Source organism: Phyllosticta capitalensis (genome assembly GCF_038381095.1).
Source record: "Phyllosticta capitalensis strain CBS 128856 chromosome Unknown BKA78scaffold_3, whole genome shotgun sequence".
Classification (NCBI taxonomy): Eukaryota; Fungi; Ascomycota; class Dothideomycetes; order Botryosphaeriales; family Phyllostictaceae; genus Phyllosticta; species Phyllosticta capitalensis.
The window spans coordinates 2,813,618-2,827,922 of record NW_027117441.1 but is presented as its reverse complement, the minus strand read 5'-3'; the positions used below and the strand labels follow the sequence as shown (position 1 = coordinate 2,827,922).

The 14,305-nt window shown below is 56.1% G+C and overlaps 4 protein-coding genes across 4 annotated transcripts; 3 read left to right on the top strand and 1 right to left on the bottom strand.

The window, feature by feature from the left end:
• Window positions 1-132: 132 nt before the first annotated feature.
• Window positions 133-2,774, top strand: BKA78DRAFT_351434 (AAA+-type ATPase; the record flags this gene model as incomplete). Its single annotated transcript, XM_066891168.1, has 4 exons — window positions 133-162; window positions 223-387; window positions 442-550; window positions 619-2,774. 4 exons carry the CDS (start codon window positions 133-135, stop codon window positions 2,772-2,774), a joined length of 2,460 nt encoding a protein of 819 aa, XP_066747083.1.
• Window positions 2,775-3,731: 957 nt separating this feature from the next.
• On the top strand, window positions 3,732-6,183 carry BKA78DRAFT_351433 (glycerol-3-phosphate O-acyltransferase; the record flags this gene model as incomplete). Its single annotated transcript, XM_066891167.1, has 4 exons — window positions 3,732-3,938; window positions 3,997-4,591; window positions 4,641-4,909; window positions 4,960-6,183. 4 exons carry the CDS (start codon window positions 3,732-3,734, stop codon window positions 6,181-6,183), a joined length of 2,295 nt encoding a protein of 764 aa, XP_066747082.1.
• A 335-nt stretch (window positions 6,184-6,518) lies between these two features.
• BKA78DRAFT_107697 (uncharacterized protein) lies at window positions 6,519-11,340 on the top strand. Its single transcript, XM_066882200.1, has one exon. It carries the CDS (start codon window positions 6,853-6,855, stop codon window positions 11,137-11,139), a length of 4,287 nt encoding a protein of 1,428 aa, XP_066747081.1. The 5' UTR covers window positions 6,519-6,852; the 3' UTR covers window positions 11,140-11,340.
• A 287-nt stretch (window positions 11,341-11,627) lies between these two features.
• Window positions 11,628-13,329, bottom strand: BKA78DRAFT_330720 (putative P450 monooxygenase; the record flags this gene model as incomplete). Its single annotated transcript, XM_066889810.1, has 4 exons — window positions 11,628-11,828; window positions 11,850-12,839; window positions 12,890-13,086; window positions 13,140-13,329. The coding sequence occupies 4 exons, from the start codon at window positions 13,327-13,329 to the stop codon at window positions 11,628-11,630; spliced, it is 1,578 nt and encodes a 525-aa protein (XP_066747080.1).
• Between the last annotated feature and the right edge of the window lie 976 nt (window positions 13,330-14,305).

Here is a 14,305-nt window from a genome sequence, read left to right as displayed (position 1 = left end):
TATCGTTCTTCAGTGGCGTGTCTGCCACCTTTGCATATTTGATCCGCCTTCTCTGCCGAATCAATATCCTGACAGTGGTGATTGTCTCTCACTCTTTTACCTGCGGCACAGGCCGCTGCAACCCATCTTAGCATGGCTTTCCAGACTCCGGTCAGTTTACAGGTACGTTGCAATCTAAATGTCCCGTGGACCGCCTTGCGCGAACTGACACCGGTTTTTAAGGGAGTCGCATCCGTGACTAGAGAGATTTGGCCTTCCTTCTCTGCAGCTATTCAGGCACCTTGGCGGTCCTTGACAAGCCAGAAACCGTCCTCCACTCATGCTGAAGCCACCCGCTCTACTGTCGAAACAACCGCGCCGACTACCGCGAACAACAATGTAGCGCATGTGAGTGGACAAATGCTCAAGCGGACACTCGGACAGACACTGATATCGTCAAAGGCTGCGGCTCCAGAATTCTTGGCCTCCGTGCCGACATCAGCTCTGCGCTTTCGGCCAACACCTGAGATCCTGGGTTCTGCGCCCACTGTGGCTGGCATCTTCTCTCAAGGTCTGTATTTGGACTGATCATTTGCGATCAACGGTCCAGCTTGAAGACCTCCGGCTAACACCCGACAGTCTCGTCTAAAGCCTTCCGGTCTTTCCATCCACGCGCCCAGTTTGCTTCGCTCCCCAACACAAACCGCTTCTACTCTACTGGTACTCCTCTCGGTCTTCGCCTCAATGCGATTCCTCAGTCTCAAAAATTCGGCCTTGCTCAGCGCAGATCACTCTTCGGCAGCTCCAGTGCCAACGCTTCACAAAATGTACTTGCGCACATGGAACAACAGGCAAACAACAATCCTTCAAGCGCATCGGCACAGAATGCATTCTACGCTGCACTGCTTCGGGCGAACCTACCGCAGTATGTTGTTGCGAGATACGAAACGGGACGTTATGCGACGAATTCCTCGTGCGATGCCATGTACGCACGAGCTCTCGAGAAACTGGGACAATCAGAAGGTGCTATTGGCCAACAGTCTCACATGGGTGAGATGGGACAAAGCTCCGGGCTTTCCAAAGAAGGTTTGCAGGCAATTGGTCAGGCTGTTGGCGCTCGCGTCCGCGGCTCCAATGTGGCAACAGCGCGTACTGGCAACGGAAGCAAGTCAAGCCCTCTCCATGTCGTCGTTGAAGAAAAGGGCGGCCGCTTCTTGAAGTGGTTCAAGTTCCTCGCCTGGGTTTTGGTTTCCGTTTGGGCCATTCAAAACGCGCTGATGCTTTTCGTGGATCTGACCGGCGGTCTTGCCCGACGGAATACACCCAAGGACGCGGAAGCTAAACCGCAAATGCAAAAGACACGGTTCAGCGACGTCCACGGTTGCGATGAGGCTAAAGAAGAACTCCAAGATGTCGTTGACTTTTTGAAAAACCCTGGCAAGTTCAACAACCTCGGTGGCAAACTTCCCAAGGGTGTTCTCCTGGTTGGACCTCCCGGAACTGGTAAAACTTTGCTCGCTCGAGCTGTCGCTGGAGAAGCAGGTGTTCCGTTTTTCCAAATGTCTGGTGCCGAGTTTGATGAAATCTACGTCGGTGTTGGCGCAAAGCGCGTTAGGGAACTCTTCGGCAATGCCAAAGCCAAGTCACCGGCAATCGTTTTCATCGACGAACTTGATGCTGTAGGATCCAAGCGAAACGAGCGCGACAACGCGGCTGCCAAGCAAACCCTCAACCAGCTCCTTACGGAACTCGATGGCTTTGAACAAAACTCGGGCATCATCCTCATTGCTGCCACCAACTTCCCAGAACTCCTCGACAAGGCTCTTGTCCGCCCTGGTCGTTTTGATCGTCATGTCGTCGTTGACCTTCCCGACGTACGTGGTCGCATTGACATTATCAAGCACCACATGCGCAAGGTCCAGGCAGGCACTGATGTCGACCACGCTGTACTTGCACGCGGAACTGCGGGCTTCAGCGGCGCCGAGCTCGAGAACATGGTCAACCAAGCTGCTGTCCACGCGTCCAAGAAGAGACAGCAAAGGGTTTCGATGATCGACTTTGAGTGGGCCAAGGACAAGATTCTGATGGGTGCCGAGCGCAGATCTCGGTTTATTCCCGAGGACCAGAAGCTTGCTACGGCTTACCACGAGGGAGGCCACGCGTTGGTAAACCTCTTCACCAAGCACTCTGAACCCCTCTACAAAGCGACCATCATGCCTCGCGGGCATGCGCTTGGTGTCACTACGTGGCTTCCAGAGATGGACCAGTACAGCATGTCAAAGGCGCAATATCTCGCGCAGATTGACATGTGCATGGGAGGCAAGGCAGCTGAGGAAATCTTCCACGGACCGGACTACGTAACGTCGGGAGCATCGTCGGACATCAAACAAGCTACCAAGATAGCTTACGCGATGGTGACACAGCTGGGCATGAGCAGTCTCGGCAACATTGACCTCAACAGTCAATATCAGCTCTTGTCAACAGACACCAAGAACAAGATTGAAAAAGAAGTCCGCACGATCCTGGACGAGTCGTATCAGCGGGCACGCACCATCCTTCAAGAACGGCGCGTGGAGCTTGACCGCCTTGCAAAGGGGTTGGTCGACTACGAGTGCCTCAACAAGGAGGAGATGGAGAAGATTATCAGAGGAGAAAAGTTGCCAGAGAAGCCAAAGGCCGAACCTGGGGCGCCCATCAAGCTTCCGGAGATGTTGATACCGAAGATGCCTGGAAACGGAGGACACGAACCGGGTCCGCCATCAACACCGGCGCCGGGCACGGGCATCTCCGGGTAGCGGTATGGACGGCAAATGAAACGAGTCAGATGAGGTGCGGGAAGAGGAATGAGAATGCACGACGATTTGGTCGTTGAAGGGGAATGTGGTTTTCATTGAGTGATGGTCCCACTTTGAAAAGCGAGTGAGGATGCTGGGTCGGGTCTCTCTTCTCTTTTTTTGCGTTTTCGGCGTAAGCTCTACTTGTTAGTAGCCCAGTAGCAAGCGAAAGACGGGCCTGAATACTATTCGTAGCGCACCAAGCATTGTGGGTACGTATGCTGTCGAGTAGAAGGTTCCAGTCCAGCGTGGGTGAGAGCGGAGCTTTGAGTGCTCGAGCTTGGGGGCGCCAAACCCAACGGCGCCAAGAGGCGCGGGGAAGGGGAAGCCAGGTCCAGTCAGCGCTACGGACGGCCTTGGTGTTTGCGTGCTGCACCCCACCGACTTGCGCCAAGTGATCTCACATAGACGTCTTGTTGAGCCGTTTCTCCCACTTCCATTGTAGCATACGCATTTTGGTCGACGACTCGGTTCCAACATCTACCAACAGCCATTCCGCTCGCGCTACACAAACAACGTCACATCCATACCTGGCCGCTCTGCTCTGTTCTGCTCCGCTCCGCGACGTGCCCGTACCCGGCTGTGGGGAATCTGACCATCCTCGCGCGCATATCTCGTTCTACCGAAATTTTCTGCCTGTTCCTCTCGCCCGGCCATTTCCGCCCTTTCAAACCTTTGTTGTTGGTCTGTTTGCCATCTTTCCTCTCTCGTGCTACGCAACGGCCAGCTAGCATTCGACTAAACAAGGCAACCGCCATCCTGGACTCACGACCTCTCGACCTCAATATCGCCGCGTCGCTTCGTCGACCGCTCCAGTCTGGCCACTCCATTCATTTTCTCAGCCACCACCTAGAAGTTTACCTCGACAAGCTGCTCTCGTTCGAGCTCACCGTCTTCGTTGCCTGAAATCCGCCCACCATGCCGCAGGACGGGGCCCACGTTGGCCATGGGCAAAGACCGCCGCGTAGAAAGTTGGCGCCCATGAACAATGTCGTCTACGACGTCTTGTTGTGGGTATTTTCTATCCTGGTTGACCTTTTCTTCCGCGAAGTACACCCCCGCAGCTCTTGGAAAATCCCACGCAATGGACCCGTCATTTTCGTCGCCGCTCCTCATGCCAACCAGGTACGTCTGCTCGAAATCTGACCATCTATGAGTCCGACTGACGTCCGATGTCTCCAAGTTTGTCGACCCTCTTATTCTCATGCGCGTTGTTCGCATAGAAGCCAGACGCCGAATCTGCTTCCTCATAGCCGAAAAGTCGATGCGGAGAAAATTCATTGGCTGGTTTGCGCGCAATGTTGGAGCTCTCCCTGTTGGCAGGGCCATGGATAGTACCAAGCCTGCCGAGGGCAAGGTCTACCTCCCCGATCCCACAAACGATCCTACTCTCGTACGCGGTTTCGGTACAAATTTCGAGAAAGCGGACTTCCAGATTGGTGGGCTTATCGTGCTCCCGTCGGTCAACAACACGGCGGCAAACTCGGAAATTCTGGAAATACTGGGTCCGGAGGAGCTAAGGGTCAAGAAACCATTCAAAGGGGCCGTGGCTCTCAAGCAGCTGACGGGACGCGCCGACATTGATGAAGACGGGAAGTTTATGAATGGAAATGCCGGGCCAGCAGAAGGCTTTGCCGGCATCAACTTTAAGGTCGCTCCAAAAGTCGACCAGACGAAGGTTTATGATGCCGTTTTTGAGAAGCTCAATGACGGTGGATGTGTTGGCATTTTCCCAGAGGGTGGTAGTCATGACCGTACCGAACTCTTGCCCTTGAAAGGTGTGTACAACCGGGCCACTATCGTAACCTTGTCTGACATGCTGGATAGCTGGAGTCGCAATCATGGCCCTTGGCGCTCTTGCGGCCAACCCTGACAGTGGTCTCAAAATCGTTCCCGTTGGCATGAATTACTTTCATGCGCACAAATTCCGCTCACGGGCTGTCGTTGAATTTGGCACTCCCTTGGATGTTCCTCCGGAGCTCATAGAGCTTTACAGGAAAGGCGAACGTAGAGACGCCGTCTCGAAGCTTTTGGAGCAGGTGTATAATGCCCTTGTTGCTGTCACCGTCACTGCCCCTGACTATGACACCCTCATGGTATGTTATTTTGATCACGAGAAGCTTCATTCCTACTGACTGCCGCATAGATGATCCAAGCCGTCCGTCGTCTCTACAACACTCGAGGCAAAAAGCTTCCGCTTCCCATGGTCATTGAACTCAACCGCAGGCTCGTCAAAGGCTACGAAAGATACAAGCATGACCCTCGCATCATCCAGCTGAAGAAATCGGTCCTTTCTTACAACAAGAAGCTGATGATGCTCAACATCCGAGACCACCAGGTCGAGTACGCCAAGTTTTCAATTCATAAGGTGATTTTCATGCTGCTCTACCGGATCGCCAAACTACTGCTGCTCTCCGCCGCCGTTTTGCCCGGTCTGATTCTCTTCTCTCCAATCTTTATCCTCGGAAAGTACATGTCCAACCAGAAAGCCAAGGAGGCTTTGGCGGCGTCGACGGTCAAAATCCAGGCTAGAGATGTCATGGCTACTTGGAAACTCCTTGTCTCCATGGCGTTCGCCCCGCCTTTCTACACGCTCTACACGGCAATCATTACATGGTGGACCTATCGCCATCGGGTCTGGGGCTACGTTCCGGATGACGTGCCACTCTGGGCGGTTGTTGTGTTTGGCTTCATCTTCTTCCCGTCCATCACATACGCCGCCCTTCGATTTGGCGAGGTGGGAATGGACATTCTCAAGTCGTTGAGACCGCTCGTGTTGTCCATCAACCCCTCGTCAAGCAACTCGCTGCACAAATTGAGGGAGACCAGGCAAAATCTGGTCCACGAGGTCAACGACGTTATCAACGAACTCGGTCCCGAGATGTATCCGGACTTTGATCATGCGCGCATTGTGGCGGATCCGTTCCACGACGAGGCGCCCAAGCGAGAGCCCTTCAAGCGTCGCGATAGCGAATATTCTGTCGAGTCGCTTCCATCGTCGCCCAGTGTCACCGACACCAACATGGGAGGCGGTTTGACGGCCGACGGCCACTTGCCGCGCAATGAGTCGTTCAAGAACCTGGGCAACATTGCGCTCTTTGCGACGAGGCCGACGACACCGAGCAAACCGCGCTCAAGAGCCAACTCGAGCGGCGGGCTTGCAGGAAGCGGGGGTTTTCCGCTACAGGGCTTCAGTACGTTGGACAGCAAGGGGGGTTTTGAGGAGGTGAGCAAGAAGATCAGGGGAGCCATGAAGGAGAGGGGACAGCGGCGGAGGAGCAGCAACCCAAATAGTGATTGGGAAATTGGAGGAGGCAGCGGCACGACAACTCCTGGAAGCGAGGTGGGTATGAGCAAGAAGGACAGGTAGCGGGCAGATATCCATTTAGTGCAGTAGAGCATGGTGTTTTTGGCGTTTGCGGGAAGGACGGCGCGGATGCTTGATACCAAGGGCAATGCATGAATGTAGGGCTGGCACGAGCGAACGTTGTAGCATGCGGGTGACGGTGACGGTGGTCTTGGTCGTCGGACGGACATGCTCGTGGCTCCCTCCCGCCTCCGGCCCGCTCCCAGAGTGCCAGGTCAAGCCAAGTCATTACCTCACAGCTGCTGTCCATTCCCCGCTACTGCCCGCCGCTCTTCCACCACTGGAGCCAGAGGATTGCGCACGAGTTGAATTTCAATCTCTCTTTGGACTCTTTCTGTCTTGACCACTTTTCAGTTGCTCAAAATCCAAGCCTCAGCTCGCTCCCGCCGCCATTTTGCTGACAGGTGCCGACTGCGGAACGGAACGATGATTGCTGACGCAAAACGACGCCTGCCGCCGCGCTGATAGCCCAGTGCGAGAGGATCTATTCTGATCAGAATATCCAGTCTCGCCTACACAAGGTTCCCCGTCAAAGAAACGAGACGATTGCGCGGCGCACATACATCATCGCGCCTTTTTCTGGGTCGTCCCGCGCGCCTTGCGCCGACTGCGAGCGCCACCATCCCTCGAGAGAACACCTCCCTCCTCTGCCCGACGGTCACTGGAAGCGTCATGGCTCCCTCCAACGTCTTTTCCTATCTCCGCCCGCATCACAAGCGGACGCATTCGCACCCTAGTTCGCCAGAGCCGCAGCTGTCGTCCAGCTCGATAACCAACCCCACCCCGCTCCACGATGTCCTCAACACCACTCCAACTTCTGCTCCCCGCTTCGCCTCTAGCGATGCTTCGAACAGCCATTCCAGCTCACCTCTGAGTCCCTTTGCGCCCAGTCTGCCAACTCTGTCGAAAATGGGCCGACGCTCAAATCCCCCAGATCCGCAGAAATTGGCCTCCACTACCGCCAGAGAACATGGACACAACAAGAGACATAGTATGATGGAGGACACTTTGCAGGCGAACAACATGACCGGAGGTCGAGGTCAAGAACAGGTCAAGCCAAGCCCGGACTCGGCCATACCGGCGGAAGGCTGGAGAGACTTGGGTACGAGCAGATACGCACCTACCGGGCTGAGGACCAGAGGGCAGAGCGCATCAAACGCCGCTCAAACTGGTTCATCGCCGGCCCACGCGTCATCGAGCACGCTTGCTGAAACCGCACCGACCAATTCATCGTTTACGGCCAGCCAGACATCTGTTGCATCAACCACTATACCCGAGAAAGAAAAACATTCAAGTGCGAATAAAACGCCGGGACCCTCCCAGTCAACCAAGAGTGGAAAGCGAGCTTTGAATCTTTTGAACCCCATGTCTCTTTTACTACGGCGCAGGTCCGCTCAGGCGCTTCAGAACCTCTCCGAGGAGAGCCTCGTCAGTCACCGCAACCATGTCGTCCCAGCAATGTCCCTCGGAGACGACTTTGACCCCAGCATACGCGGAAACATTGTCCACGATTTCAGTGCGCCGAAACCGAGGAGGACCCAATCCTACGACATGTATGCCACTTCACAAGGACGCCGAAAGAACAACCGCGACGACGAGAGTCCTTCAAAACGTGACCGCTCACATACGCCCGTCTTCAAGGAGGAATTTGATGCTCCCGAGGCTGACGATAAGAAGCGACAATCTGCGATTAGAGCGGAAGAACTGGCGAATCACGACTTTCTAGCGCGCAATGCAGTCCCGAGTGAATCTGGACATGAACAGCCGTTCCCGCCATTCGGAAGGTATCCAGCACAGCCCCCACTGCTTTCACGGAGATCGGTTCCCCCGCCATTGGACGAAATGCCCGCAAGGGAAGACGCAACAGGCTTGGCGACAGTCCCCGAGGCCAGTCCCCGTTCTCCTGACAGTGACACAAAACGATCGAATGCCACCAAAACGCCACCGTTGAGCCGGTCACGGGCGACGTCGGTCGCAGATTCGTCGTTCCAGTCCGGCCTGCCGACGCACATGACGAGTCGAGCATCGCGCTTCAGCTTTCAGATTGGAGGCGTAGATTCGGCGGCTCAAGAAAAGCTGCTGGAAGAGAGGCACAGGGAGAGATTTGCCAAAAAATCAAAAGACCAGATTGGGGATGAGTTTGGTGACGCGGAAGACGACATGTACGATTATAACAACATGGACGATGACATGTGTGGGTACGAGGAAGAGATTCCGACCATAGGAGGGGATGACGACGGCTTTGGAGAGGATTACAGGCCGGGACTCTCTCCGGGATTGAGCAGCTTGGACTTCAACTCGATGGTCGTGGGCTCGCACGTTGATGAGGTGCTCGGGCCCATGACGGGGACGACTGTTGGATCGCCCCGGACGAGTTCAGAGGAAGCGCGAGATTCGAGAAATGAGGCAGAGATGCAGGTAGGATACAACGAGAACGTGGCCATGGATCCCGGCAACAATGACATTGGAGGAATTCGAATCAGCCTGCAGCCCACCGAGGACTCGGAAGCAGCGACTGGGACCGACAAGTCGTTCCAGTTTCAGGACGACGATGATTTCTACTTTGACGACGGCCTCATGGGCGAGCCTGATCCGCCCCCAGAAGGCGAAAAGTTTGACGAGTCTGTCTTTGACGACCCGGAGCATCACCTCTACGACCGTCCGGCTCCTACATTAAAACCTCTCCCAACGCAAAGACTGAATCCAGATGCTATGCCCCAGGAACCTCGTGAGGATCAGGCTGACCCCCTGGATGAGCCAACTCCAGCTCATGCCCTGGCGCCGCATCCGTCAGTTCGCGGCAAGAAGTCTGCCTTTCAAGCCACCGAGCACTTCGATTTCAGCAGCGCGACGTATCATAGTGCTCTGGCAGATGCGCTCAACAAGGCCGAGGCAGATGGGCGGTTTGTCCGTAAGAACAGCATCGCAACCACTGATGTCTCTTTTCCAAGCGGAGAGGAGGAAAGCCAAGAGAACGGTGAGAGTGCGGACCAGGCCAAGAAAGAGCGAGATTCACAAGACTCGAGCGCAAGCTTCTTGCCCGACTCTGGGAGAGGTAGCTGTCAAGTGGATGATCTCAACTATGGCTATCATGACGTGGGGGAACTAGATTCACCATTCAACCCGGACACGTACGACATCGACTTTGACGATTACGACTACGACAGTGCCCTGGAAGACGATCCCATAATCGCTGCTGCAAACGCCGAAGCACTGGCAAACGACTATGACGGCGAATACGGCTCGGAGTTTGGATTTTATGCTTCAGCCTATGGCGACGGGCAAGCCGGACCTGGCGGATATTTTGGTCCTCGTGGCATCGATGCTCTTGGCCGCAGTGCAAGCGGAAGGTACGCCGTCCGAGAGCCAAATTTGACTCCTATTACGGAGCGGTCCGAGTATAGCACACGCAATTCGTTCATTGGGCTTGGCCACTTTGCTGGTCCGAGCAGTGCTCCTGGCAGTCAGGCCCAAAACTCTGCTGGTGCTGTACCGTCGCCCGGATTTGCACAATTCGCCCGCACCAGCCCGTATGGATTCCCTCCTGGCACCGAAGACGACTTTTCCGATTACGACATGAGTTTGGAACAGCTCATGCGGTTGCGGAAAGGCGCATTTGGCTCTGGTTCCCCTGCAGGGAGCACTGCCAGTAGTCCACGGAACAGCAGTCCAATGAACTTCTTTGCTGGAAGCTTCTCTGGTCGTGGAAGTAGCCCTGTCGCAACAAGGACCAAGAGCTCTCTTGACACCTATGCGGAAGGTCTGCAAGATGTTGAAGAGAGTCCGGATGAGGCGAGCTCCACGCAAGCCCAGGCCTCGTCAGCATCTCAATCAGATGCGAACAGAGTTGATTTCTCTCCTGATCCTAGCTCTGCTGACGATGGGAGCCCACAGCATGCTACAGCTCCAGTGCAGATATATGGCATACCTCCCCAGCGGCATTCGGGTTATGATGCCTTCTTGCCTGACCATCCTGGCGCCATTCCGCTTTCTGTCCCAGCGTCTGCCATTTCCACCAACTCGAATTCTTCGTTTGCCTTTAGCCACCCCTCGGCTGTCCACTCTGCTAGGAACTCGACCTCTGGTCTTGCCGTATCTCCGACTCTCAGCGTTGCTGCTCCAGTCCTTTCTCCTGCCACCGGACCAACATCTCATCCACAACAGCCGCCTCCACCATACTCCCCAATGGATCCTCAGAAGAAACATCTTTCCTCGCCCGATCTTGATGCCCACCAACTTCCACGCTCCTCACTCCAACTCCCCATCCACTCGCACAATCGAACTCACTCTCAGCCTCTCCCTCAACTCCAGCCACTCCTCTCTCCGTTGTACTCGCCGACTCCAACCAACAACACAACCACCTCGACCACATCGCCCTCGGCCAACGGCACCAGCTCGACCGCCACAACTCCAGCCAACCTCTCCCCGCAGCCGCCCCAATGTCTCCCCAGCTTCTCGCAGCAGCAACAGCATCCGATTGCACCACTTTCCGCCGCTGCCGCCATCGCCGCTGCCGCCGCACCACCTCCCTACCACCGGCGCGGCAAGTCCAGCGGATGCATACCGCCGCCGCCGCCAACGTCGCAACCGCAGTCGCACACGCCGCCCACGCGCCCAATGCACAGCCGCGCCAACAGCGCCAGCGCCGACCACGTCACGTACGTGCGCGAGCGCGTCCTCGAAGACGACTTCCACCACCAGCACAACCAACCTCCCTTTTTTGGTGGTGGCGGCCGGCCCGCTACCATTGCTACTACGGCGGAGGGCGGTCTTGGTGGTGAGATGGCGAGCGGCGGTGTCGGCATGCGCCACGACGGCTTCTTCCCCGACGGTGGCGCGGCGGCCAAGGGCGCCGAGAGGGAGGTGTATCGGTGGGTGTTGGAGCGCAGGCGCACGAGCGGGACGACGGGGGAGATGGAGCTGGTCGGACGCGAGGTAGTTGAAGGTGGGAGGATTTAGAGAGTGTTTTGTTTGGAAGGAGGCGCGTGGTGATGCGATGGATTTCCCTTTTTCGCTTGTCGACCGACCACTTTTCCTTCACCCCCATTTTTCCCCTTTTTCCCCTTTTCATTGTATACATATGTACCGGAGAGGCCATCATCTCTCATCTTGCTACTGCACTGCACTTAATACCTTTTAGACGGTATTCAAGGAAGGGATGGATGGGACTGAACAGAACGGGATGGAATGGAGATGGAATGGAGATGGGATAGCCAAGGATGGATTGATACCTAGACTACGACCCGCTTTCTCTCTCGACTTCTTCTCAAGCACTCGTCGCGAGAGATGGAGGGGTGGACGGGAGAAGGTGAATGAATGGATAATTGAGGTGGTGCTTTTGCCACCGGAGGAATTGACAGATGGTTGACACTGTGCGTGTCCAAGTGTGTGTGTTTGTGTGTATGTCAAAACTATGTATGCAAGCGACAGAAAGAGAAGAGAGAAAGTCAAGCCAAATCATCCCACTGCGCCTGGATACCAAAGTCGGCCTGCTCCTGCTCCTGCTCCGTCTCCATGTCCACTTCTCCGTCCTTCTCCCCTCCAACGCCCACAGCCGGCTGCTCCCTCTCGCTAATCCTAAAGTACATGCCAGTGTGCAAGAAAAAGCCATAGCAAAGACACTCGGGCTGGACATCGGGCCTGACAATCTGCCAGTCAAACCGCATGACCATTTCGGCAACCGTCTTCTCGAGCTCCAAGCTGGCCAGCGGGCGTCCCAAGCAGCCAAAGCGGCCGTAGCCAAACACGAGCGCCTGGGCCTCGGTCATGCGGGCCAGGCGGTCGGGGTCGCGCTCGAGGAGCCAGCGCGAGGGCCGGAAGACGTCGGCGTCGGGCCCGAAGATGCCGGCGTCGTGCATCAGCCCCCAGCTGTTCCAGCCGACGTGCACGCCGCCGGGGACGAAGCGCCCGTCGGGGAGCACGTCGCCGCCGGGCGGGACCTGCTTGGCCAGGCGCGCGATGACGGGCGGGTACATGCGCAGGCCCTCGCGGATGACGGACTGCAGGTACGGCAGGCGGCGGGCCTGGCTGTCGGAGAGGACGGGGCGGTCGAGGCGGCCGGCCGCCAGCGCGGTGTCGAGCTCCTTGCGGAGGGTCTGCAGGACGGAGGGGTTGGTGAAGACGTGGTAGAGCGTCATGCGGATGCCGGACGCGGTGCTGTCGCTGCCAACCGTGATCTGGATGAGGGTTTCGCTCTCGAGCTGCGTCTGCGAGAAGCCCTTGGACACGAAGCTGCCCAGCATGTCTTTGTGCTTGACGGCGTCGTCGCCGAAGCGCTCGCTCACCACGTCTTGCGCGAATGCCATGGCCCGCCCCATGCCCGACTTGGATGTCGCGTCCGGGAGCAGCTTTTGGATGAACGGGATGCGGAGTATGTTGTTGAGTTCGGGGTAGTTCATCAGCACGTGCATGAAGGGGAAGGCTTCCTGGATGTGCTCGATGTAGCCGAAGGGATCGCTGTTGGTGCGCATGAAGCCGAATCTCTTGCCGAAGGCGACCTCTGATATCACGTCCAGCGTGAAGTAGGTCGAGATGCGCGCCAAGTCGGCTTTGACGTATTTGGTGTCGGTGGAAACATAGTGGGTTTTGAGGAAGTCGACCATTTGGACAAGGCAGTCATCGACGCTCTTTTCCAGTGATGTGGTTTCTTTGCCCGAGTACTGAGTTGTTCGTTAGTCCGAGGAGTTCTGACAAAAGCAGTTCGACGTACTCCTGGTGCCAGCGCCTTGCGGAACTTCGTGTGCAAGGCCTCGTCCCTCAAGCTAACCACATTGTCGAGTTTGGGGTGCAGGCGCAATCCATTATACCAGCTGGAGCGAGTGTAGGCGCTGTTGGTTGCGTTCATGCGCTTGATCAGGACGGGGTCTTTGGTCAGAAGGTGGTTTGGTCCGATGCGAGCGGTTGTGCCTGTCTTCTACATTAGCAAGTCTTGCTCTGTGCAGTTGGAAGGGTTTGCTCACCGTATTTTTCACCAAGCATGTTGTAGTACTTGTTCATGTCCCCAGAGCTGTCCACGCTGGCTTGCCACAGGCGCGAGAAGCCAGCAAGCCATGGTCCCTTGAAGTGGCTCAAGGCATACCATCTCTTGATCAACCGAATGACATAGGCGACCACAAGTCCAACGACCAATAACGTGGTCAGGGACGCCATGATTTGACTCAAGGCAGAGAATTTTCAGAGTTGAAAAAAATCAGAAACAGAAGAAGGAAATCCGAAAGAGATTTGGCATCCCACTTGTAAAATCCGAGGGAGTGACCCTGCAGGGAACACTGATCAACGGCCATGCTTATGTGGATTCTTTTGGCAGGCAACAAACGGCATCCGGAGCAAATCAGATCAAGCATTTTATCAGCTCAAGCGAATATTATATGCAAGTGCGGAGTTTAGAGGAAAGATTGGGCAAAGCGCGGGGGCCAAAATGGACTTGTTCCATTCTTCTCCGTGGCAGCGTCGGAGCAGCATCCCAAAAGTGATTGCAAAGTCTACGATGCGGCCCACGTGCTTGAGAGGGGCATGGATGAATAGCGGCTGTTGTTGCGTCCAAATTGGGTAATATAGCAATCAGTTCACGGTGTTGTCGCCACAATGCCAAGATGAGTCAAGCCACGGGAGCCGAGCAGCCGACTTCCCCGCAACGAGCCGGAGGTGGCGGTGCTCCCGGTGTACCGCGCCGCCATTGCCGCAACAAAGGGAAGAGAGCCGCCCGGAGACTACCGGTGACAGAGTCAGTTGGTGAAAATTTCGACAGGTGTGTGGCAAGGGATAAGCCGTCTCTGAGTCGGGATACTTGTTACTGATGCGATAACCGTCGAAAGGAGCAGAGGAGGGAGAGACTTGACACCGTGGTGGTCGGGGCATGGGCGCGTCATGAGAGTGGGCGTGGGCCCGCGCGTGATAAGACCGGCCGCGAACGTCATCGACCGCAGTGAGGCTCCTGAATGCAACAGAGGTGAGGTGGAATCATGGGCAATAATGATGTGGACGGCGGTCGAGATGATGGCATTATTGATATAGAGGACCGGCGGTTCATGAACAAGCTCGTAGCCGCCAGGGCGCCGCTTCCACAAGCTTCCAGCCGCCGCCAAACCTAGCAGTAGCCCGTGTTTGTCACCTCCGCTCAGTCAGC

Coding starts and splice junctions, on each gene's coding strand:
- BKA78DRAFT_107697 (XM_066882200.1), top strand. CDS start 6,853: ATGGCTCCCTCCAACGTCTTTTCCTATCTCCGCCCGCATCACAAGCGG.